This window comes from Pipistrellus hanaki, assembly GCF_964339955.1.
Source record: "Pipistrellus hanaki genome assembly, contig: scaffold_53, whole genome shotgun sequence".
Classification (NCBI taxonomy): Eukaryota; Metazoa; Chordata; class Mammalia; order Chiroptera; family Vespertilionidae; genus Pipistrellus; species Pipistrellus hanaki.
Genome location: NW_028182281.1, coordinates 21,279 through 46,088, shown reverse-complemented (window position 1 = coordinate 46,088; position 24,810 = coordinate 21,279). Strand labels below are relative to the sequence as shown.

At 59.1% G+C, this 24,810-nt stretch overlaps 1 protein-coding gene across 2 annotated transcripts; it reads left to right on the top strand.

Moving 5' to 3' along the window:
• On the top strand, positions 1–23,757 carry MOB2 (MOB kinase activator 2). Of its 2 annotated transcripts, none has more exons than XM_084907291.1 (5): positions 1–117; positions 20,102–20,262; positions 20,915–21,008; positions 22,136–22,260; positions 22,773–23,757. In XM_084907291.1, exons 1-5 carry the CDS (start codon positions 101–103, stop codon positions 23,081–23,083), a joined length of 708 nt encoding a protein of 235 aa, XP_084763417.1. In that variant the 5' UTR covers positions 1–100; the 3' UTR covers positions 23,084–23,757. The 2 variants fall into 2 exon arrangements, with proteins under 2 accessions (XP_084763417.1, XP_084763416.1); XM_084907290.1 differs by lacking the exon at positions 1–117 and adding an exon at positions 15,153–15,329.
• Positions 23,758–24,810: the final 1,053 nt, after the last annotated feature.

Here is a 24,810-nt window from a genome sequence, read left to right as displayed (position 1 = left end):
GGTACGCGTGTGGGCGTGTACGAGCGAGTGTTTACTTCCGGCCGCCGCGGGCTGAGGGCCGAGCGTGTTGGGCGGCGGGCGCGGCGGGTCCCGCGCAGCCATGGACTGGCTCATGGGGTGAGTCGGGCGGCCGGGCGGGAGGGCCGAGCCCGCGGGAGGGAACTCGGGGCGCGCCGCGGGCACCGTCGGTCAAGGGCATCCGGTGCGGGTGGAGCGGCTGGCCGGCCGGGGCGGCTCCGTGGGGACTAGACTGGGGACCGGGGCGCCGGGCCAGTGACCGGCCCGGCGGGGCGCGAGCCTGGGAGCCGCTGCGGCGGGGCCGGACGCGGGGTATCGGGACCGGGAGCGGAGCTGGCTCGGCTTGGGCAGGACCGGCGCCCGCGCTGCCCGCCGCGCCCCGGGAGCCGGCCCAGGGCAGGCCGGCCACACCTCGCCGCTGGGTGTCGGGCGCCCGGGGCGGTCGGACCCGGTGCTCCTCTCGCCGGTAGCTGAAGGGAACTTGCTTCTGGAAGAAATCACTTCAGCATCGACAGAGAGCAGCTCCTTAAAATCGAGGAAAACGAAGCAAAGCAGCCCAACTTGATCTGTCATCCGGACTCGGGAGGAGGGCGAGCCGGGCGAGGCTGGCGGGTGGAGAGGGTGCGGTGGGCGAGGCGCACGCCGCGCTGCGATCTGCGGATACGGGCCCGGGTGGAGTAGGAAGGAAGCGCGAGGCTGGGAGCAGCGGGCTGGGCTTCCCCTTCAGTTTGCTTTTGTGTTTAGCTGGAAATGAGAGAAACGAGGTAAAATGTCACACCGTCTCCAAAAAGTTCAATGGCTAAAGTGATTGTTCTGACCGTTTACTTTTGAGGACCAAGAAGGGGAGGCACTGCTCCATCTGTCCTCAGCTCTCATTTTACTAGCACTTCTCCGGAGGCAGGTTCCTTACTCAGGGGCTGGGGCTGGGGCTAAGGGTGGGGGAGCTGTTGCTTTTGGCCTCCGGCTCATAGAAAGGCTTGTCTGGACACTGAAGTCCGGGAAAGGAGGGGGGAGGTCTTTGTTTCCCCTTGCCGGGTATAGGGCAGAGTGGAGGGTGCTGTTGGATAAGCAAGGCGATGGGTTAGATCCATCCACCTTTGCCTGCAGGTTGTGTGTAGTCTAGGGAAGGGGTATCCCTGGGGGCAGGGGGGGGGGGGCAAGCAACTTGAGGGATGAATTGAGAGGCCAGAGAGAAGTGCCACGTGTGGTGGGGTAGGTGGGGAGCCAGAGTGCAGGGGTCAGGGCAGCGTGTGGGTGATGCTGGGGACCAGCCTTGGTGTGGCCGGCTCACTTGGCTTCTTGGGGAGGCAGCATTGCTACTCAGCCCTGCTGCTGCTAGCTGTGTGACTTTGGGTGGTCACATACCTCTCCTGACCTCCTCCTGTGAAATAGAAGTTGTAGGCTGGCCGGATGGCTTTGGGGGAGGGTGAGCAGAGGACACGGAGAAGAGCACTGACACGGTGTTTGGCATTGCTGTGTGCTGACCATTCCTACCAGAGGTGTTTTGTAGGAGGCCTCTGAAGGCTCACGGCTGTGTTTGCCTTGTTTTGAATTGCATTTATTGGGAGGGATTGTATTGGGGGCAACCTGGCCTCCCAGTAAGCCTGTTTCAGCCGAGTACACTCACAGTGCCTGTGTGGGAAGGACCAGCCTGATCAGCTGAGTTGCTGAGGAAGCAGCTGCTAGTATTTTGGTATTTTGCCCCTTCTCTGTGAGGATGGGTGTCCATAGGAAGCAGGTACTCCAGGGCCTGGAAACTGCCCAGCAGACAGTCATTTAACTGGACAGATGTCTGTGCTTTGTGGACTTCGCTGTCGCAGCTGTGACTATCCAGAAACTAACCACAGTTAGGCTTCGAAGGAACTGGTTCTTGAGGTCCTTGCCAAGACCTTGGCACCCAGGCAGTCATCTGTGGAAGGCCTTGGAGCACACATTTCCTGGGCCTCCTCCTGAGGTGGCTGGTCCAGGTGCTGGACTAGAGGAGGACAGATCTAAAAGGGACGAGGCTTGGAGCTGCTGCTTCCATAGGCTCCTGGGAAGGGAAGGAGTGTCCTCTCTGCCTGGCTGTGCAATGGGCAGTTCCAGAAGGACACTGAGTTGTGGGGAGTTGGTGGTTTGTTATCTTTGTGCCAGGTGGTTTGTTATCTTAAATTCAGTGGGTTGCATATTGGACATTATAAACCACGAATTCTTCCATAATCCTTAACTAGGACCCCCTCCCACTATTTTAAAAAGAGGCACAATCTCTTTTGTCGAGTACTGATCTTCCTCAAGAGCTTGTTTTCAATGTGGTGTCTAAGGATGCTGGAGCCAGCAGGGCCAGGTGCCCCTCCCGCATGTTTATTGAGCAGCTACTGGAAAATAGGACGATGCGAGGCCCAGACGAAGCCATAGAGTGGGTGAATAGCAAAACTCTGAAGATGGCTCCCACTCGGGTCCACTTCTCACTTAACCTGTCCCTCCACTCCAGCGAGGACAGCCAGCCAGTGGCGCTTGCACCCGTTGTACACCTTTTGTGCACTCAGCACTGGAGCTTGAGCTGGCCCTCAATACTTCAACTGGTTTCAGCCTGGGAGATGTCAGGAAATGTGTTTTTTTATGCTTCCTTGCTATTTTTATTAATTCACACTATTCAGTGTCAGCCATGTAGTTTGCAATATAGTTCTCTGTGTTTTAAATGCTGTTTATCCTGTTTTTCTAAGAAAGAGTTTCTTTGCATCAGTTCATCTCAGGTGACAAAGTATGGACTCCACTAACATAGCGCTAATGATCCCTCCGGCTGTGACCACTGTCACTGGAAGTACCAGTGTGGCTTTTGTCACTGGAAGGGCTGTGCTGAGTAATGGGGAGGCCTTATCTTCAGCTCTCCCGGCTGCGTCTGAGGGAAGGGAGGTCCCTCAGGAAACCTGCACGGAAGCCAGAAACCCCGCCGCACGTTGCAGCTTGCCTGTGGAATCTGCCGGCCTGACTCAGAGAGGAGCTTCTTGCTGTGTGGCTTGCGTGCATCTGTGTCACTGTGCGTTTCCTGTTCTTGGCCTTGAGCTGGCTGTTGCAGTAGGTGTAGCACTTTCTTTTTCTAACTTGCAAAAGGTCACCACTCTTGTGTGGTCTGCCTCTTCAGTCCCTGGCTGTCTCCATCCTGGGAAGCTGATGGCAAGGTGGCAGCTTGGCCCCTGGGAAGAAAGCAGCCCCGGGAGAGGCTGTGGGAGGCACGTCAGATTCAACGAGGTCTGCAGCAGCGTCTGGGGAAGACTTGTGCCTTATCCTCAACTGGCAGCCGTGGGCATTTATGAGCGGACAAGAAAAGTTCTGTGTAAATTTTACCAACAGAAAGTACAATGCAGAAGCTTCCAAGCTCTGGACATACAGAAGAGGAAATGTACTTCCTCCCTCTTCTGACTGCGGGGGCAAACCTGGGCGCCCTCCCCCTGGCCTTGGGTGGGGCCCACAGGGTGATGTTTGCAGGGACAACCTACCCTCTGGCTGGGACCAAAGCTAGGGGTAGCAAACACACCCCAGGAACCCTCTTCCCCTTTCCTGGGGCTGCGGACACCTGACATAGCCATGCCCTGCTCCTCCAAGCAGTAGCTTAGGTGAGGTGTCAGTCAGAGCTTCCTGGCTCTGGCCAAGGAGACAAACCAACCACAAGGAGATGTAGTGCCGAGTGCATGGCCCTGGATCTCTCGGCCGGTTGACCGTCTTTGCTGAGCTGAGTCACAAGGCGTCTGGCCTGTGGCTCTGCCTGCAGGCGTCCTGTGCTGAGTGGAGCCTGCCTGCCTGTATCTCAGGGGCTGAGTGGCTGTCGCATGTTGCCTCCTGGGCAGGTGTTGCTGGTGGCTGGCCACTGAGCCTGATTATGAGGGGACCAGACTGAGCTCGCCCCAGTCTCTAGGCTATTTTTGTAACAGCCTCGTTGAGGTAAAATTCACATACCAAAAAGTGTACTTGTTTCGAGCATACAATTAAGTAATTTTTAGTGAAATTACAGAGTTGGGTAACCATCACCACAGTTTAATTTGAGAACGTTGCCTTCACCCAAGAAGAAAGCCGATGTCCATCAGCAGTCCCTCCCCACTCCGCCCCTGCCCCCACCCCATCCCACTCGTTTTCTCTCTGTGGGTGTGTTTGTTCTGGGCATTACACGTGCGGTCTTCTGTGGCTGGGCCACTTAGTATGACATTGTGAGGCTCGTCTGTGGTGGGAGACAGCAGCGCATGCTGCACCCTGAGCCTGCATGTGGCAGCGGCCACACAAACGCTGGCAATGGGCATCTGCCCTGCAGGCCCTGACAGGAGGCATGGGTGCCCGCCTGGCATGCCCTATGTGTCAGGCTGTCCTGGGAGTCACAGTTCCTTGAGCCTCGCCACCCAGCTCTAGGGCGGACTCCCAGCCCTGCATGCAGTGGTGAGGTTGACGTGGCTTCTCGGAGGCCCTGATCCTGGCAGCGTCATCGTTGCAGTGAGGTTTGCTAGTGTCAGGGACGCTGATGTGCTGAAGCCCCAGAGGGAGGAGGCACCGAGAGCATGGGTCGTGTGTCCTGTGGTCAAATTGTCGCCATGCAGGCTGTCCCTGCTGCCACCCTGCCTGGCCTTTGGGAAGCAAAGGGCTGCTGCTGGCTGGGGTTCAGGCTGGCTGTGCCATGGGCCCGGGGCTGTGCTGACATTGGCTCTTAAGTTTTCATTCAGAGCAGAAAGGCTGTCCTCTGGGATATCTCTGCAGGGCTCAGAAACGTTTTGTCATTAAACCTGTATTCCTACTGGGATGGTCTCCTACCTTTTTGGCTGAAGAAATGCTGAACTTGCTGAAACCGCTTTGGCTCAATGGATAGAGAGCATCGACCTGTGGACTGAAAGGTCCCAGGTTCAATTCTGGTCAAGGGCATGTACCTTGGTTGCGGGCACATCCCCGGTAGGGGGTGTGCAGGAGGCAGCTGGTCGATGTTTCTCTCTCATCAATGTTTCTAGCTCTCTATCCCTCTCCTCTCCTCTCTGTAAAAAAATCAATAATGTATATATAAATAAATGCTGGACTCCCTGAATTCTTTTTTAAAAAAAATATATTTTACTGATTTTTTACAGAGAGGAGGGGAGAGAGATAGAAAGTTAGAAACATCGATGAGAGTCATACATCAGCTGCCTCTTGCATGCCCCCTACTGGGATGTGCCCACAACCAAGGTACATGCCCTTGACCGGAATTGAACCTGGGACCTTTGTGTCCACAGGCTGACGCTCTATCCACTGAGCTAAACCTGTTTTGGCTGGACTCCCTGAATTCTGCTGTGAGTTCCTGGCACTTATAATTCATGTAAAAATAAGTGTGTCATCTTGTGGTACCCTAGTTGTCTTCAGGGGCTCCTCTAGGCTAACAGGCAGCTGTCATCTCCCCGTGCTCCATGCCGACCTTCTGCACAGGACTGAGGAGCGGGCATTGGCCACGGGGAAGCTGTGCTTCCTCTGGGTGTTTTGTGCTAGTTTCTCCTCGTTTACTGCCTCCTTTTTATTGGACTCATGTTTTAGGAAGGAAGGAGCACTGGTGGTTTGCTGGTCCCTGAGGTCTGAACTGTGCTCAGAAAGGCAGCAGTGTCTGCTCTCTCTTGAGATGGTTCTGTTAGGGGCACCACCATCTCCCCCATGGTGGAGCTGGTGCAGAGAACACCAACAGGCGACTGGGGAGGTGTCGTGGCCGAGTCCTCACCTCACACCTGCACTGCCAGGCTAAACACAAAGCTGGGAGCAGCTGCAGAGAGCACAGCCCCGCAGGCTCCTGTTAGGGGGCTCACTGGGAAGGCGGGAGGCAAGTGCTGGTGAGGCTTGCAGAACAGGAGCCCCACACACTGTTGGTGGAGATGTACATTTGGTGCAGCCACTGTGGAAATTCCTCAAAAAAAAATTCAGGAAATTACTCCCTTATGATCCCGCAGTCTCACTACTGGATCTATATGCAAACAAAATCATTATCTTGAAGAGCTGTCTGCACTACCATGTTCATTGCAGCATTATTTTCAACAGCCCAGACATGGACACCGTCTAAGTGTCTGTGGATGGTGATAGATAAAATGTGGTCTAAATATACAATGGAAGTTATTCAGCCTGAAAAAAACAGCCCTTGGGAGGATGTGGAACTGGCCCGGGGCCCAGGAAGGTGTTGGGGCTGAACCCACCCACCTGCCTTGCACTCATGCAGTGGCGGGAGGGGCTCGTCACAGAGGCTCAGCGTAGCGGTCCCCTGACCACATGTGACAGCAGCAGAGTCTCGAAAACCACGGTGCACATGTTTGACCTAATGCAGAGAATAGAGGGCCCACCAACAGCAGACTGCACACCCTCTAAGCACTTGGAACATCTACTGACCGGAACCTCTGCAGATTTCAGCAAACGGAAACCCTCCAGAACATGTTCTTGGCCAAAGTGAATCAACCATCGGTATTTAGGAGCTAGGAGACACACTTCTGAGTGACCAGTGGGACAAAGAAAGGCTCGTAAAAGAAATGAGAAGAGTTTTAGCCGAAAGATAATAACTGCCGTGTGGGATGCAGACCGGCCTCAGAGGACCTTGAGCTTTCCTGAGGGTTCTCACTGAAGGGCAGAAGCCTGTGGCTTGTTGGGTCAGTGCCCCTCATGGCTTCTGGGCACCCTGCTCTTCCCCTGGTGGTGTTTGCATTTTCTCATTGGACTCAGGGGCCACACTGAGAATAAACCACCAGAGGCAGGGAGCACGCTGTGCTCTGCGAGGTGGTCCCAACACAGGTCTGGGCCTTTTGGACTGCATGCCCTTCCTCACTGTGTAAAGAGATGCAAGGTAAAGTGATACCTGTGTCACCTTCCACTGTTGGAAGGTGAGATGCCAGTGTCCCGTCTCCTTCTCCACCCCCGGACCTGGACAAGAAGAATGTTCTTTCTGGTGTTGGTGTCTTTGTTCCCTGTTCTGGGTCTTGCTGAGACCTGTTGTGGCCTCTTTCCGGCTGGTGGTTGGGAGCCAGCCAGTGGGACTGTAACCTGCGGACTAGGTTGTTCCCATGTGTGGTGGCTGGAAACAGCGTAGCAGGGCGGTGGGCATGTGTCTGTTGCTTTTTTTTTTTTTTTCCAGGAGAGTCAGGTGGCCCTCCCCTCGTGGATACATTTTGTCACATACATTCTGTTAGCTTGTGCCTGCTGGGTGGCCAAGGGCCTGCTCTGGCAGGGCTGCCAGTTTTCAAGGGCTCTGCTGTCTGTCACCTGTGTTTCGCTGTTAGTGGGGTGAGCCTGTTTGTGATCTCTGTTACCTTCTGTGAGTTTTCCTCTGCAGGCTGCTCCTGGCATTCTCCGGGTGCTGTTTAGGGTCACCTGGTCACGGCTGAGAAAGGGCTTTTCTTCCTCGCTTCTCAGCTCCACTCGCCAGAGGCGCTAGAGAGACAGAGGGCGGCAGAGTCCCATGTCATGGGGCCCTGGAAGCAGCTGTGCTTGGCACTGTCTGTGTGCACTGGCCTCGTCACTGCACAGCAGGAGATCCGGCTTTCCCGAGGGGCTGCTTCTGGCGGCCTAGGCGCCCGGCTCTTGGGCAGCAGACCCTGAGTACCCAGGGCATCCGGGAGCTGGTGATGGGTTCCTCTGCCCCCTCAGGACACTGTGTTGGAGGTCAGCATCCCATTTGTAGGCAGGAAATTGAGGCCGAGAGGCCGGTAGCTGGCCAGGGGCCTGAGGCTGGAGGCTGGTGCCAGGTCAGTGCGCTGCTCTCTGCTCCAAGTCCACTATCCCACTCGCTTCTGGGGTGTGTCCGAATGCTGCCATCTCACTGCTGCCTTTAGGACCTCCAGACATGGCTCCCAGAGACTAAGGGTGTGCAGACCAGGATGGCCAAGGGGGACCTTTCAAGGGCTCTCGGGAGGAGAGAGAAGGTCTGTCCAGACTTCAAGACTTGAAGAGTCACCTTGATTCCCCTTACCAGGGAAGACAGGTCCCTGGCTGTGCAAGTAGATAGACATCCACCAGGGGGCGCTGTCGACCACAGTGGTGAGGAGTTACAGTACCAGACCACATGTGTGGAACAGGTACCAGGTCATCCACAGATGTCACAGTGGGCTGCTGGGAGCCGGAAGGGTCAGGGCAGGGTGAGTGTAGCAAGGTTGACTTCACGGGGACAGACTGAGGCTTGCTGAGGGCTGGACTGGCCAGGCCCACCTCAGGCACCTGTGCACGTGTAACTGCAAAGTGAAACCTTAGGTGTGCATTCCCACTGCCCAGGCCAAAACGTGTGATACATTCCGTCAACATGAATGCCCACCCCCACCACACCCTGGGGCCAATGCCCCCCCCCCTCCGCCCCCCAGATCAGGGACGTGCCTGTGACTAGCAGATCGGGACCTTCCTGAGCCACACAAACCTCTGGGTGGTGTTGGGATCTCATGTGGAGGTGGGCATGTGCAGCTGTGGTGGGGACCCCCAACATGAGGTGCTGTGGGTATCCTGGCAGGTCAGAGACCCCTTTCTGGGCAGCGATGAGGCTCAGCAATGTGTTGAGGGTCCAGTAGAGGACAGATTTGTGCTTGTTCTTGGCCTCTTAGCACCCCCAGGGAGACAGTGGTGTTTGTTCGGAAGCCTTGGGCTGGGACCTGGGTACAGTCCTGGCCTTGGACACTGACTCTCAGGGTAGGGTCAAGGCCATGGCTTTCTGACTGGGTGGTGGTGTGGGGCTAGGACCTACATGGAGGGTCATCCTGTGATACTGGCAGAAAGTGGGTGGGGCTGAGCCTTTCGGGAGAGGCTGTCAGGGTACCTTATAGCCCTGCCATCCAGCACAGTGATGTCCAGGCAGGGCTGGGCCCTCCTCCATGAGCGGTCCTGAGCTGGGTGGGAGGCCCTGCAGTCAGTGAGCAGAGCTCCTGTTGATGCCAGTGCCCCTTTGTGTGCTGGAGATGCCGGTCCTGCCGGGAAGGGAGCTGGGCTGTCTGCCCACATCCTGTATCGCACATGGACCTGCTACCGGAACCAAGTGTACTGGCCTTGTAATTGGATTTGCTCCCTCCCAACCCCACTGAAATGAGAGCAAAGGGAATTCTGGGAGGCAGAACCCACAGAAGTGCAGGATGGCAGACAGCACAAACAGGTTTAGATGTTGGGAAGCTGAGGATGGGATGGAATGTGGATTTGGGAAAGTTGAGCTCAGGCCAGCAGGAGCCGCTGAGGGACCTCCACCAGGTCCACATTGGTAGGACCCAAGAGCTGGGAAGGGGTGAACTGGAGAAGCAGCAGTGAGTCACCCCCACCCCTGTTGTCTGCCCCAAAGGGGCACCTTCAAGCATCAAGGACGTCCCACAGCCAGCCACTCTGGTCCCAGACCCCAATGTTGAGGTCTCCTCTCCAGGCATGGGAGTCTGACCAATATAAGAGAAGGACCCCCAGAACTGAGAGTGGAGGGGTCGTCCTCCATGTGCTGCCAGCGAGCCAGGTGGTGCCCAGTGATGCCCCCCGAGAACCCCCCTGCCCTGGAGCTGCCAGGGTGCTCTCAGAGCCCACTGTGAAAGAGGAGTGGGTGGCGGGCTCCCTGGGTGTTTTGAGGAAAACCTGCATAAGACAGAGCAAGGCCAGAAGAAAAGGACGCAGGAAATAGAAACCGCTGTGGTCACTCTCCTCAGAGATGCCAGGACTGCACAGCCCCCACACGATGAGCAGCCTGAGAACGAATGAGAATGCGGGGCAGTGAGAGGCACAGCAAACTGAAATCCTGACTAAAGGACCGGAGAGAAATGGGTGCACTTCTCAGCAAGTCGATCAGCCTGGCGTGGACACCTGGCAAGCAGGGGAGATGCAGAGCTTCCATGTGTCTGTGCAGAGCTGCGACCACGTGGGGCCAGCAGGAGCCAGAAGCAGAGGGACGAGTTAAAGAAACTCTACAGTTTTCCGGATCCACAGGCAGCGAGTTCAGGTGCTACAGGCTCCCGTGTAAAGGGCCTGGGGTCACATTTGTGACATTTCAGACACCAGGTACAGGGAAAGTTCCCAAAACCAGAACCGAGTACAGTCCCACACAGATGCTAAACACGGTCCTCAGGATGCTGTGGGGGAACCCCTCCTCAGTGCGGTCCAGGAGAGAGCACTTCCTGTCACCCCGTCTTCCTGGGAACCCCATTCTTCCCATGACCCCTTTCCTCCGGGGAACCCCTTTCTCGTAGGAACCTCTTCCAGGAAGCATTTGAGGGGACCAGTGCTGAAGGGAGAGGGAGGGGGCTGTGGTGCCGGGGAATCCCCCTGCTGGTCGCCCTGCCAGTGCTGAACGTGCCGTCATGAAGAACCAAGGCTGCGGCCTGCCTTCTGGTCACTTAGAAGATACCTAAGGCTGATCCGGCTCCTGCCCGGCCCTCTGTCCCTGGACCCTGCTCCCTGCTGAGCGTCTCCTCCCTAGGCTTCTTTGGGTCTCCCCTTGGGAATCTGAAGTATGGACCCTGGCATCTCGGCATTCCTCTCCCTTTCGGGCACACCCACATCTTATGCCTCCCCTCTCATTCCAAAGAGAAAATTCGTTTCCAATTAGAGGGGAATGTGCCCTTTCACCTTGGCTGCCAGGGCATCCAGGAGGAGGACCAGGGTCCTCCCAGCACGGCCACCCCACCTCTCTGCCTGTGACCTGCTGGGTGTCATTCCTCCATAAAAAAACAGGGACACGCCCTGCCCAGGCCTGTGGTACCGCAGGAAGGGAAGTAGATGAGGCCTGGCTGGCAGGGTGGCTGCAGCAAAGCTCTGGGGGACAGAGCCCCAGGGTGGGTTTTGACCCTCGCCCTCACTGAGCTGCAGCCCAGGCAGACCGGGTTCCATGGGCCTGTGTGTGCTCACAGGCATGGGGCACCTCCAGTCTGTGCTTCCCTGCTCTCTCCCCTGACCCAGGATGGTGGCCTTCCTGGGGTGGGTCTGCTATGAGGGGCTAGCGTGGGCTCTGGGATCAGGGAAGGAAAGGCCCCACCCTGTGGGTCTGCAGGGTGACCAGGGGGTGGGAAGTCTTCTCCACCCGTTGGGCCTTCAGGCTGTGCCTCTCGGGATTCCCTCCATCTCTGGGAACATTTCCACTGTCCTTCCACAGTGAGGGCACTGCCATCTCTCCGTGGCATTTTCCCAGGCTAGGCTTTTTTTCTTAGATTTCATTTTTTTTTGGGGAAAAAAGATTCCCAGTGTTTCTGGAGGACCAGCAGGTTGCCAGGTCCATAGGAGTGAGGGACAGCTTTGGGCGCTGGGAAGCCATGGTCTTCTGCCTCTCCCAGGCGCTCCTGGGTCTGCCACTGGCTGCTCCAGTCACTGCTCCCTCCCTGTGGCTGAGTCGCCTTCCTGTGCACGGAGCCTGGGCTAAATCCTGCAGCCCAGGCTTTTATACCACAGGGAGGGCGGAGTGACTTGGCAGGACCCACGTTGCCCTTTCGTAGGCAGCCTGGACTTGGCTGCCTGGGCTTGTGCCTGCTTGGCTGGTGACAGCCAGGGGAGGGAAGAGAGAAGTGTCACCTGTCCCTGCCATGAATCCACGGGCTTTTCTGAGCCCAGGTGACTCACCGTGGAACAGTGAGCACCAGCCTCTGTCCGGGCCTGTGCCCTGGGCGGGCAGAGGGGAGGGCTCTGCTGCATTAAACAGGGTGCTGTTTTCTCAGGGGTCTCAGCCACCTTGTCAGTGCCCAAGGCTGGTGGGCCCTAATTCAGCAGATGCAGTGCAGGGTCAGGGGACACTTGCCAGAGGTGGCTGCCCATGGCCTGGGTACCCTGCCCCTCAGCCAGCGGTAGCTGGGGGCCAGGTGTGATGACCCAGCAGTTCCAACAGGCACTGTAATCGCTTGAATTGTGCCTTGACTTGAACTTGAAACAGACGGTTTAGGTGGTATGTGGGGCACGCGGGTGTTTCTCTGCCTTCTGTGACCTAATGCCCTAGCCCCAGGGTCTGTGGCTGCCCTCCTCCCGTTTCCGTGGGCTCTGGTGTCCGGCTTTGCCATGGCTGTGCTTCAGTGGGCACTTGGCCTCCAGCCTTACCCCTTGGCCTGCCCACCAGAGGGTCTTCCCTCACCTCCGGGGCCTGGTTGTACAGAGCTGTCAGGTGAGTGTGCAAGCTGAATAGGGTGGCCCCACCCTATGTCTGTGTCTCTGCCTCACCCGGCAGACCTGGCCCTGCCCACACTGGTGCCAAGGCGTGTCTTGGACAGGCAGGGCTGTCACTGCTCCGCTTTTCCTCGGGCGAGCAGTGCATGGGCGTCTCTGGTGTGAGCCACTGTCAGCTGTGGGGGCCGGTATACTGGTGCCTTTGCCTTTCCTGATCCCTCCCTCTGCTGTTGGGTTGGGAGGGAGGCAGAGCATGCTGGCCTTTGGAAGTTGAGGTTCAAGGGTGCAAACACCTGGAGAGTAGTTGTAGTGTGCTGGGGGAGCAGTTCTGTAGACTGATCCAGACAAGGTGTCACACCCGCTCACGGCGTCACCCTGGGCAGCAGAGGCGAACGGGAATGGGTGGGCTGAGGAGGCCCAGGAGCTGGGGATTCCAGGTGGCCAGTGCCTTTCTGTCCTGCCTCCTCACACTCAGTGCTCCCGGCCCATTGAGGTCTCAGGGGAGCAGGTGAAGGCCTTTCTACCCAGCTTGGGACACGCCAGGTTTGGGTCTCGTGGCCAGACCCACACTGAGCCTTGTTTCCATGGTCACTCTGGTGGCTGACCTGCAGGGGTGGTGCCAAGATGGCCTTGGTCCTCAGAGGGGTCGCTCCTTCTCTGTCCCACTGGACCATGTGGGGTGGGACCTCTGGCCTCAGGAGACTGTCAGTCCCTGTATCAGTGACTCCAGAGTCAGCGTCCCCACGGTCCAGACCACTCCTGCCCCCTCTGTCTCAGACACACACCTCTTCAGTGCTTCCTCTTATTTGTGTAGCAGGTCAGACAAACCTAGGATGCAGTTATCACAGCAGCGACTGCTGGGTGTGGCGACCCCTCCCCTGAGCGGAGTGCTGCCGAGCGGGCAGCTGTGCAGGTAAAGGGCGAGCCACCAGGCCTTGTGTGATGGTCTAGCCAGTAGCTCTGGGAAGCCGACCCTGTTCAGCAGAGTCATGAATCAGACCGAACGGGGGTCCCACACATTCCCAGGATGGTTGTAGGTGCTGGGATGCAGCCGTCAGCACAATGGGCGACATTCTGGACATGACTCCCTGGCATGGTGATGGTAAGGCTGTGTCAGGCTGTGTGTGTGCCGCAAGTGGAGTGAGCACAGCAGCAATGCTGACCATGGTTGTTATTTAAAGTAGTTTTTACCTTTAGCATCTTCAACGTGGTCTGGGCCTCTTTTCTGGTTATGGTTGCATTTTTCTGTTTCCTCACCTGATACGCACATTTCTTGTGTTAGCTGTGGGGTGGCGGTGCTGTTGAAAGTCCTCCAGTGAGGAGCGTGATGGTGGTTCCAGCGGGCTGTTCATTTGCTGTTGGTTTAGCAAAAGCTTTCTGAGGGCCACTCTAGAGATAACCTCTGGGACTGCTGCAGGTCTGCTCCCCCGCAGAGCCTGCAGTGGGGCTCTGGGTGGGAGCGTGCTGCCTTCCTGCTTCACCACCTCGGCAAGGCTGCTTGAGCGCCCGGCTCCTTGGAGCTGTTGTTTGCGAGGCTCTGTACACCCTCAGCCACGTGGTTGGCTTGAGGGTTTGTTGGCTCTGTCCATGGGGCAGAGTGTCTTGATGGGGCAGCCCCACCCTGTCCTCAGCACCAGCCTCCTGTGCACCAGCATGCTGACCAGCGCCTGCCAGTTGCTGTGTGTATTTTACCCTTTGGTGATGGCGGCGGTCTGGGCCTGTGCCTGTTGCTCCATCATCACCCAAGTGGGGATGAGAATCCCTCTCAGCCTCATGTTCCCCGTGTGTCCCTTTGAGTTTCTGGTAGCTCCCCCATTGTTCAGGAGCTCTCGTTCCCGATTCTAAGAGCTCTTGTGCCTCTGTTCAAATCTCTCTGCATGCCACTTTATTTCTGCACTTCTCTGATGTCTGGGGCTGGTTACAGACGAGCCTAAGGAGGTTGCAGTGATCCATGGGTGAGGGACCAGAGTAGGGTCATGGGAAGGGACTCATGTGCATCGTGATCTGCACGCAGACACCGCGTCGCTGGGACTGAAGTGGACAAGCCTGCACACTGCTCTGTGCTGGCAGTGGAGAGGCCCCCAGCGGTGTGGGCACCGTGCAGTCTCGGGCTGTTTTCCCCAGGGAAGGAACCTGGCGGAGATGGCTGGCTCTAGGACAGGGCAGGGATGGGACACGGTGAGCCTAGAAGCACCCCTTAGTGCTCAGTTACCCCAGCTGCCTGGTGCTGTGGCTGGCCCGTGGATGACTGTCCCCAGACAATCTGGGTGGCTGTGGGGACAGAAGGGCCTTTTACCCTAGTCCCCATGGTGTCCCCAGGGCAGAGGCAGCCTTTCTGCACTGCCTGTTGTTCTGTCCTCACTGTGGCTTTGGAGTTGCCGCAGTGCCAGCTGGGTTGAACCTGGACAGCTGAGGAGATGGGAGGGGCCCTTTTTGGGATGCGGTCTTGGGGGGGAGTGGTGGGTGGAGGGCAGGGCTGAGATGGGTGGGGATGTGAACATCCCCTTGCTAGGTGGGGCCTCTCAGTGATCTCTGTGTACTGCGAGCTGTCTCTGCCCCTGTGGTCAGCCACTTGGGGTTTTGGTGCTTCCTGCTCTCCCACCTGCAGGCAGCTGTCAGGAAGGCGTGGCCGCACGGCCTCTCCCCCACTGGAAGGCCCTGGGCAGCTCATGCCTGGTCTGGATGCCCCAAAGCCTGCCAGCCTTGCCTTCCTCCTGTCTCAGCCTGCGCCACTCTGCAGGTGACAGCTGTGTCTGCAGCTGCAGAGGCTGGGCTCCGGCCAGGGGTGCTGTCAGCTTTGGAGGTCAGGGCAGAGCTGCCGCCTGTGTCACAAGAGCTCTCCCAGCTGTGTCACAAGGGCCTCAAGGTGCCAGGGCCCGGCTGACGCGTTCTTCTTCCCTGGGGCTCTGCCCTCCCCATACAGCACCGCCCGCAAGGCGCCACTTTGAAAAGTCCACTGAGACACGCCCTCAACTAACCAGGCGGGCTGGCCTGGCCTGTGAAAGGAGCAGCTGTGTGTCTGCCAGGCCAGAGCCCTCCTTTCCCCTCTGCGTCCTCATTGGCTGGTGTCGCCTGCTCCCAGGCAGACTGCCCAGGGAGGGAGCGAAGTTGGTACCGGGGCTCCCACTTCCCTCGGCACCTCCGTGCTGCCCCAGCATGCTGGGGGACCACAGCAGCCCCCCTGCAGACCGGGCTCTGCTCAGCCAGCCTCCCAAGACTGGACTCAGCTGCAAAATGGTGCTTCAGGCCGTCGGCAGAGTGCTCAGGTGAACGCTGGGCACAGGGTGCTGGTCAGACAACCCCTGATCCCTGCCCTGGGTCAGGCTGCAGTTATTTGCTGCCCCCAGGACTTTGTCAGGAGCTTTGTTTGCAGGGGGTTCCCCTAAATGCCTGCCTCCTGCTGCTCGAGGGCGGGAGTTTGCGCCTGCATTTGGGAGGTGAAAAGGGCCTGCTGGTGAGTCTTTCTGGCCACAGCAGTCCTTGCCTTGCCCCTCCGAGCCTGCGGGACAGGCTTTGCCACAGGCGTGTGTGGCCTGTTGTCTCCAGGCGGGTGATTGGAGCCTGTCCATGAGGAGCCTTATCTGGAGTACTGACCTAGGCGGCCACGATCATCTGCTCCTCTTCTACTGCAGGGCCTCCAGAGCGCCCCCCCCCCCCCATGGGCAGCACCTTTTCTGTGTGAATGTGCGCGTGCATGGGGGGGCCGAGGGAGCAGAGAGGCCCTTGGGGGTCAGGGACGGTGTTGGAGGGGCCCCGGGGGTCAGTAGCAACTGTCCCTTGGGATGTGTCACAGTTGAGCTAAAGTCTGCTTTCCTTCAGGTGCTGGTAGTGGGTCCTCTGTCAAATGGAAGTGTCTCGCTTTTCCAGTTCTGTCTGTAGCTGTGAGTGAGTAGCAGGCTGTGTTGGGGGTCTGGGTGTGGGCCAAGCCTGATGGGTGGTCCTGCTGGAGTGACCGCTAAGTTCTAGAACCTGTGAGGTTCGTGCCTTCGGCATCTCTGGGCACCTCTGGTGTCCACCTCCTCTTGCTGCAGCAAGTCAGCTCACCAGGGGAATTTGGAAGTGTGAGCAGGTTGGTGGCACTCTCCAGGTGGTTGGTTCCCATCAGGACAGCGACTGACTGTCTTGGACGGCGTAGGCGACCACATGTGTGCACACCTGTGTGCATTGTGGGTGTGTACACACCGGTGTGCACAATGGAAAAGGGCTGGCATGGAAATGGCCCAGCCCCATGGAAGACAGCAGAACCCATGATCTGAGCTGCGCTTGGGACCCCAGAGGTGAGCTCTTGTGGGGCCGGGGCTGAGGTCGTGTCCCCTGGGGCCTGGGAAGACTCCAAGTGAAGGTGACACCTGGGCTCAGTGTTGAAGGAAGAGCCGCTTATTTCACAGTCAGAGAGTCAGAGGGGAACCCGTGGCCACAGCACAGTGGCCACACGGTGGCTGCATTTGGGGCCAGCGTTGTGCAGAGCTCCTGCCCTGCCTTCCTCTGGCTGCCTGTGGGCAGTCTCCCTCCTGGTAGGGCATTAGCTTATGAAAGTTCCCTTTGTTTGTGGTGCTGACCACGGGCAGTCAAACCAGGAGAAACAGTCCGGCCGCCGTAGCCTGTGGAGGTCTGACTGTGGAGGTCTGACGGGACCGGCTCTTTGCCTGTCGGGGTGCAGTGGCGCCAGGCTAGTTGGGACCTGAGAGAACAGTCAGGCTGGGAATCTCCAAGGTTCAGGACAGTTCAGGCTCCACCCCAGGGCCCTGCATCAAAATCTTGGGGGTGAGGTATCCCTCGAAGGTGGAGAGCCCCAGTGCCTGCATGTCTGGGTCTAGCCATCAGGGGTGACAGGGTAGCACCACAGCTCCTGCCGAAGTGGGGGCTGAGTCCCTGCACCCCTCAGTGCCCTAGGGAGGAACTTGGCAGGAGCCTGCCTGTGCCTCTGCCAGGGACATAGCTGCCCCCGTTCCCGCCTGCACACTGCCCCCAAACAGCTCTTTCTCATGTCCGTGCCCCTGCCCTGAGGTATCCTGGAGTGAGGGGCATTGGCTGAGGCTCAGGGTGAGGTCCTGCTGGCCGCCCTCTCAGTGGCTCCCCTTCTCAGACTACCAACAGCACCCCTGTCCATGGAGCAGTTTCTGTGGGGCCTGCCAGCACCTGAGCACTGGGCCCACTACTCACGTACCCACTGCTCCCTACCTTAGACCTTCCAGTTCCCACATCCCTCTGTCTCCAGACACAGCCACTTCTGGTCCTTCCTGCTCTCAGGGTCTCTTCCTTTCTCTGACTTCCTACGGCGCCCCTTTAAGACCCCCCTGCATCCTTCTCTGGGCGATGGCCTGAGCTATCCCAGCACCCGCAAGGGAGCGAGGGAGCGACAGTGCATGCACAGCAGGCTCAGGGGGGCGGCCTAGAAAAAGAGGGGAGTGCATTCGCCCTGGACCTGGGGACTACCAGCCCTCGCCACCTGACTCATGCTTTGAAGATTCATCCCATTTTCAAAACCTGGAACTTGCTGCTTCTCAGAGGGTGGGACCATGCCAGCCAGGTGTCTAGGGCTGCGTCCCCTGGCCTGCGGGGCAGGGCTGGCACTTGGCACTCTGTGTGTCCCTTCAGCTGGTGCCATTCCACCAGTGCTCTGTGCGGGCAGGTGGGGGATCTCCTGCATGTGGCCATGTTCCTAGAGCCAGACTCCTTTCTTAGCCAATGGGGAGCAGCCTCACGCCACCTCCGGTGGGCCCAGCAGGGACATGGTTTAGCTCAGCACAAATGGCCCTGGGGCTGTGACATTGGATGGGTCTTGTGGACAGGAAGCGTGCAGGCCTGTGTGATGCCCATGATGGTGTCAGTGGCTGGTTGTGGCCACTCCTGTAACGGCCACTCCAGGCTAGTGTTCAGGCATGTACGTGAGTCACTAGGTGACATGGCTCCTAAGTAGCAAAGCGTGAAGGTAGGTCAAGCAGCCAGCTCCACGGCCTGGGCCCCACCTTGCCCTGTCCCCACACTGTGGTCACCAGACCCGGAGGACTAAGTTGTGTGCACCAGCCCTGCGGTGCCCGTAGGCCAGTGTGCGTGAGTGTGTGTGTGTGTGTGTGTGTGCGCGCGCGCGGGGAGGTGGCGGGGTGGGTGGAGCACCTGGTCCAGGCATTGGACACGGTGCGCAGCCGGTGCAGAGGCTGGCGCTGGTGCAAGGTGGGTCCTGCGGCATGTCCCACCTGCTGGGGCCAAAGGCACTGGGACCTTCCTGGTCAGTTTTGGCTTTCTGATGGTGGGGCATCCCTTGGGAGCAGGGCCCAGGATCAGGAGAAGGGCTGCGGGCAAGGAGTGGCATGGCCCCCTACCTACCCACTCCCAGTGAGTGTCTCCAGGCATCAGCAGAGCCCCCGGTGCTCCCAGCTCTTCCTGGGGCCTGGTCTCTCTCTGTGGTTCTGACCTGGAGAAGATGGAGCCTCCCTGCCTGGGCCGGGGCTGCGGGCGCTGAGAAGTTCTGTGCATATGTGTCCACATTGAACAGTTTGCCCCCACGGGGACCCCTGAGTGCCCCTGAGAGTGTGTGGCATTTGTGCTCGCACTGCAGCTGGCCCACCCAGGCAGGGGCAGGGCCCCAGGTCTGGGTCTGTCCCGTTGTCCCCAGAACCCGGTGGCCCCCTGGCACTGGCCACTCAGGCCCTGCCCCAGAGGCCAGCACACGTCGCCTTTTAAGGCGAAGATCTCCTGTGAGAAGCTGGAGGGAAAACATTTCCCTGGCGTTCACGGAGCATTTTTTCTTCCTGTTTCTCAAATAAACCCCAGCAACTTTTTAAAACAGAACAAAAAAAGGGTAAGGTCAGGGAGCTGACCCCACAGCCAGCTGCCCCCCTCTCCCCCGCAATGTGAGCCTTGCCTGGGGCGTGGGGGAGGGCCACCGAGGCCCCAGGGCTGAGCTGTGGGGACAGCGACAGGGGCCAGGAGAGTTATTGGCTTCTCCTGTAGGTCTGAGGACTTGAGGGTGGGCTGCTGGGGCTGGGCCAGCACCCGACCACACGGCCCTCCTGGGTTGCAGGAGGCAGGGCCAAGGAGGGATCCTGTGCGCAGGGGGACCCTCCCACGTCCTGCCCAGGGGCTCCATGTGTGACAGACTCAGTGACCTGGTCTAGCCCAGCCTGGGCGGCGTCTCTGGCCGCTCCTGGGACAGATTTCCTTCTTGGGGACATGCCACCTCGTTGGCCGCCTTAGCCGCAGGGACGTGGCCGGCTCTGGCCTGGGGCAGTGGCAGGAGGTGGATCTGGGCCACGGCCTCCACCGCGGAGGGGATGCAGCCCCTCAGCACAGCGAGCATTGATTCAGATGGAAACAAGACATGTTAGAAATTCAGATTCATTCATATAAAAATAGCCACACATGCCTGTTCTGTGTTAAATAATGGCACATTTTTGTGGAAAGAATTGTTTTCCTAAATAAGAAGAAATGGCCATTTTAGTGGGAAATGGCCATTTCTGCAGATTTCTGTAGCATTTGGCTGACACCTCCCTCTCCCTGGAAACCTTTCCCTGCACTCGAGGGAGCAGAGGCGAGTGGGACAGGGGTCATGCGGGTGAGCCTGCAGCCCGTGAGGATGGGGCTCTGGCTGTCGGCCACAACAGTGCTCAGGAGGGGGCCGTCGGGTCAGGTGTGCATGATGCCTGCCCACAGCCCACCTGCCTGTGGGACTCTGTTCATGGGTCAGTAATGCCCGACCCTGTGTCCTGCTTGTCGGTCCTGCCTTGAGCGCCAGGCCCTTGGTTTGGGCCAGGCTGGCTGCGGGGCTGTGGCGTCCCACGTAGGGGAGAGGCCAGATTTCCAAGTTCAGCCCATGACGCCAAGCTGCCGGCTCGTGTGTCTGTGTCCCCCTCTCCCCTGCAGTGGCCAGACGGCTCTGCTGGCCAGACGATGGCTGGGGACGGTATGTGGGGCCAGTGGGAGCAGAAACCCCAAGGCTTCTCTAGGAAGCCTCTTCGGTGCCCTGCGGGCTGTCTCCTGGGGTTCCGGAGTCCATGCCGGCACTTGCCGGGCAGTGACGGTTTCCTTTTCTCGGCAGGAAGTCCAAGGCAAAGCCCAACGGGAAGAAGCCTGCGGCCGAGGAGAAGAAGGTGTACCTGGAGCCGGAGTACGCCAAGTCCAGGATCACCGATTGCGAGTTCAGGGAGCTGGTGGTGCTGCCCCGGGAGATCGACCTCAACGAGTGGCTGGCCAGCAACAGTGCGTGGGGACAGCTGGGCTGGGAGCCACAGTGGCTGCAGCTGTCAGGGAAGCAGTGCAGGTGGCCACCTTCCGGGTCCTTGGGGACCCCCAGAGCTCTGTCTGCAGAAGGTGTGCTGCCCATGTGGCCAGTGGCCTGGTTGTCACTCACCAAAAAAGAGGGCTGGATGCTAAGGCATGGAGTGGCCAGCCCTGCAGTGCACTGAGGGGCCTCGGTGTGGGCCCTGAGCAGGCCTGGAGGTCAGGCTCATAGAATGCCACACGTGGGCCTCCTGCACACGTAGTAGGATTCTGCAGGGACTGGCTCTTCTCTGAAGTGTGGTGGGTGGAGTGGCCTTCTGTTTAATCAGTGCCCAGGCAGTGTCCCGTTCCAGCTCGAGTGTGTAAAAGTAGGGGTTGTGGCCCTCACTGAGGTGGGAAGTTTGTCCACTATTGTGGGGGGCGCTCAGGCTCGATGGCTACCAGCCTCCGCCCACCTGGTATTGGCTGCCTGTCTGGTGGTAGCTGGTGGCTGCTCCCAAGGCTGGTGCTCCACTCTGGGCGTTTATCTCTGGTCTGTTTGTCTCTCGAGCTGGCTGTCCCAGCTCCAAGCAATCTGGGCAGTGGCCTTGTGCAAGATGGCGGAGCTCATGCCTGCTCTTTTCTCCTGCAGCCACCACGTTCTTCCACCACGTCAACCTGCAGTACAGCACTATCTCGGAGTTCTGCACAGGGGAGGCGTGCCAGACCATGGCCGTGTGCAATACGTGAGTGCCGCCTGGCCCTGGGAACTCTGGGCTGTGGGGCCATGACTCTGCGGCTGTACTCCTGCCTCTCAGACCTGCTCACGGGGCCCAGGGCCTGGCATGGAAACGGGAAGAGAGCCTGGCCAGGGCAGGCAGGGACACTGACCATGTGGGCCCTGCTGGGGCGTGGGTGCCAGGAGCTGGCCTGAGGCTAACAGGCCTAGTTCCTAGGGACGGGACACGCCTGACGGGGTTCCTAAGACTGCAAGCCCCGAGAAGCTGCAGGCTCCCTGCTTTAGCGGCTGTCCTTGAGTAGAGGCCCCTCCTTGGGCTCCCGCACTGCACAGAAGGGAGGCTCTGACAGGCCTGTGCTGGTCGCTCTCCCCGGAGCTTGTGCCATGCGTGTCTTCAGCAAGCAGCCCCTGGCAGCACTGCCTCAGCTCAGGGCAGGGTGGGAAGGAGAGCCACTATGTGGTCCGGGCTTTCCCCCAGCCTCCAGAGTAGGAGTGAGGAGTGTGGTCACGTGCTGACAAGAGGCTGGTGGTCAAGGAGGAGGCCAGGAGCTCCTCTCTCCGTCCCTGTGCACACTGCCCTGCGTCACGCTCCATACCAATCGTGCTGGCTGAGCTGGCTCTCAGCCCCTGGGTCCTGCTCTCCTGGCCCCACTGTGTCCCAGCTCAGGGCCATATCACGTGGGAACAAGGTCACATGGCACCGGCTCTTTCTTCCTTGTTTTTGGGGAAGAGCACGAGGTGGCTGAGGTGTCCTCATGTCCCCAGATAGCCACTGCAAGGCACAGCCCAAAGGGGGGGGGGGGGGGGCGGGGCCGGGCAAGGCGGGGTGAGCTGGCAGGCAGCCACAGAGTAGGACCGAAGTGGCTCTGCAGCAAGTGCAGCGGGAGGTGGGCCAGGACGGGGTCTTCTTCCCTGGACTCTGTCAGACTGGTACAGTCCGCCCCTCCTCAGACGCCGCTGCAGGTCCCACAGGTGTGTCCCCAGGGGCTCAGAGGAGAAGCCTGGGTGCCTGCCACACCTCCAACATGGTGGCCACCCACCTGGTGCCACCTCTGGCCTGCAGCAGGCCCCTCATCCCTGGACCAGGGCGGCTGTGTGGCTGGGGTGGCCCGTGACCAGCCTCTGTCCCCACAGACAGTACTACTGGTATGACGAACGAGGGAAGAAGGTCAAGTGCACTGCCCCCCAGTATGTTGACTTTGTCATGAGCTCTGTGCAGAAGCTGGTGACGGACGAGGACGTGTTCCCCACGAAGTATGGTAGGTCTCTCAGAGTGCCCCTTGGTGCCGGGTGGGCGTGGCTGCATGTGAGGAGCAGGCAGCTGCCTGACTTGTTGTCTGCCATCCTGGGTCAAGATGACCTCTCCCCAGGCTCTGGGACCTGTGGGTCTCTAGCAGCCAGCATGGGTGTGTCCAGCCGGACAGGGCTTGGCAGGCTCTGGGTAATCCTGAGCTTCCAGGGCCTCAACCTGGCTGGCAGGACGTCCCCATGTGCCTCCCCTGGGTCCAGGCCACGTAGAGGGAAGCATGTAGGACCCCAGCGCCAGTTCAGGTTGGGGTGGCATGTGGCGGATCTCTGTCCTCTGGTCACAGAGGTGGCTCGGGAGGTCCAGCTCTCGGGGGCTGGGCCCCGGAGACAAGTCACTCGAGTGTGTGCTGGTGGCTGCTCAGGGAGGACTGCTGGGGGTATTTCTGCCTGCCTGGTGAGGGCTCCAGGGGGCAGGAGGGGCGCTGTGGGGAGCAGGGCCAGGGTGATATGGCCCTGTCCACAGGCCGAGAGTTCCCCAGCTCCTTTGAGTCCCTGGTGAAGAAGATCTGCAGGTACCTGTTCCACGTGCTGGCCCACATCTACTCGTCCCACTTCAAGGAGACCCTGGCGCTCGAGCTGCATGGACACTTGAACACCCTCTACATCCACTTCATCCTCTTCGCCAGGGAGTTCAACCTGCTGGATCCCAAAGAGACCGCCGTCATGGACGACCTCACGGAGGTGCTGTGCAGTGGCGGGGGCCACAGTGGGGGCAGCACGGACGGGGCCAGCGGCGGGGGTGCAGGGGCACAGAACCATGTGAAGGAGAGGTGAGCCGTACGGCCAGACAGGCGTGCACGTGTGCAGAGATGGTGGCACGTGTGCCTGTGTGTGTCCACCTGTGTGCACACATGTTTTGGGCACGCTTGGCAGGAAGTTGGAGAGGTGACACTGCCCAGGCCAGGCCATGCAGCGTGTGGACCCCGGAGCCGGCGTCTGCCTGCTTCCCGCGCCATTTTCCTGTTGGATGGACAAGTGCTGCTTGTTGAGAAGCACCTGGGACTCCTTCCTCTGCTCAGCACACCGAGGGGACTCTGTTTCCTCCGGGCTTCCTTTCCTGTCTTCTCTGCGGCCCGGCCCCACCTCCCAGCTCTGCCGCTCTGAGAAGTCGCCAGAGAGACGGGGCTTCTCCAGGCGTGGGCTGCAGCCTGGGGTCCTCTTGGTGTGTTTCAGGGTGGATTATCTTGGGTTCCTCCTCTCTCCTCTCGACTGGATCTGGGCTGTTGGCAGCTCTGTACGGAGGGGTGGGGGAGGCCAGTGATGCTCTGTAGGGCCCCCCAGCCCATGTCCCCGTCTCTCCTGCCTCCGCTGCCCAAGAGGGAGTAGCCGGCCTTGGGACCGAGGCATCAGGGGCGGCAGCCTGTGCGGAGTGGCTGTGGGCAGAAGGCAGAGCTTTTCACACTCTGATCCTCTCTGTTTGCTCGAATAAAAAGAATTCTCTCAGGTCAGCGCCTGTGTGTCCTCAGCGTCTCCCTGACCTGTTCTGAGGGTGGCCTGGCCCTGCAGACACTACTGTTTTCTTCCCTTTGTCCCCCATCCCACCCCGTCCTCCCGGAGGCCCGCACATACCCCCTGGGGCCACCTCTTCCCTGCGGTCTGGAGTGTAGAGTTCTCACTGGCATCCAGTGGCAGACGCTGCCCTTTCTGCCAGGGCTGCCGCAGGCTTCCACGCTCACCCCTGGAGGGAGGGCACACCTGTGTCACCCATCTCCAGAGACTGGACCCACTCTCCCTGTGCTGGGCCTCCATCAGGTGGCAGGGACTCTAGAGTGTGGGTGAGAAATGGGGATTCCAGTGGGCTGCATTGCAGGGGCTACGCTGGGTGGGCACAGTGAGAGTTGGGATGGGCTGGGGAATGCATACAGTGGGGCAGAGCATGAGGAAGAAGTAGGGGAGGGGCTGTGTCCTGCCCCCCTGTGGGCAGAAGAGGGGCTCTGGCAGGTCCCCCTACTTGTCTGGCATCACACCTTGTGATACAGGGACAGATTACTCTGTTGATTTAGTCATGCTCACCCCCATTCACCCCTTAAATGGGGCGGGGGGGGGGCGAAGGCAGGCCCTGGTGTCTGTCTCCCAGCTCGATGTGGCTCCTGTGCCCTCCCTCAGGGCCCTGGGTTTCCTGCCCTCCGGATGAGCTCCTGGCTCTGAAGCTCAGAGCCACAAAAGGCACCTGTGGCTCGCTGGGCCCTGCTCTACTTAACTGTGTAAGATTGTCATTTGTGTTTTCATTTTCAGACTCCTGGAATTCATTACTAGCTGGTGTGCTCAATGCATAGAGCATCGGCCCTTGGACTAAAGAGTTCCTGGTTCGATTTCAGTCAAGGGCATTCTTTTCTGGCTCACAATTCATTGCTAGGGTGCTGTTCTCAGAATATCCACAGGGGGCCACCATTGCATCGCCTCTGCAAGGTGCCCTCTAGGGTTTTCTGGCTGGGTGGCAGGGACTTTAGCATCTGCAGTAACAGGAATAGGCCAGCAGAGGGCGATAGCCTCTGCCAACT

What these genes read in the sequence shown, in the direction of transcription:
- MOB2 (XM_084907290.1), top strand. Translation starts at nt 15,220, where the DNA reads ATGCTGGGGGACCACAGCAGCCCCCCTGCAGACCGGGCTCTGCTCAGC. An exon ending in CGAGTGGCTGGCCAGCAACA is followed by an intron (nt 20,263 to 20,914) that starts GTGCGTGGGGAC and finishes TTTCTCCTGCAG; the next exon opens with CCACCACGTTCTTCCACCAC. An exon ending in CGTGTTCCCCACGAAGTATG is followed by an intron (nt 22,261 to 22,772) that starts GTAGGTCTCTCA and finishes CCCTGTCCACAG; the next exon opens with GCCGAGAGTTCCCCAGCTCC.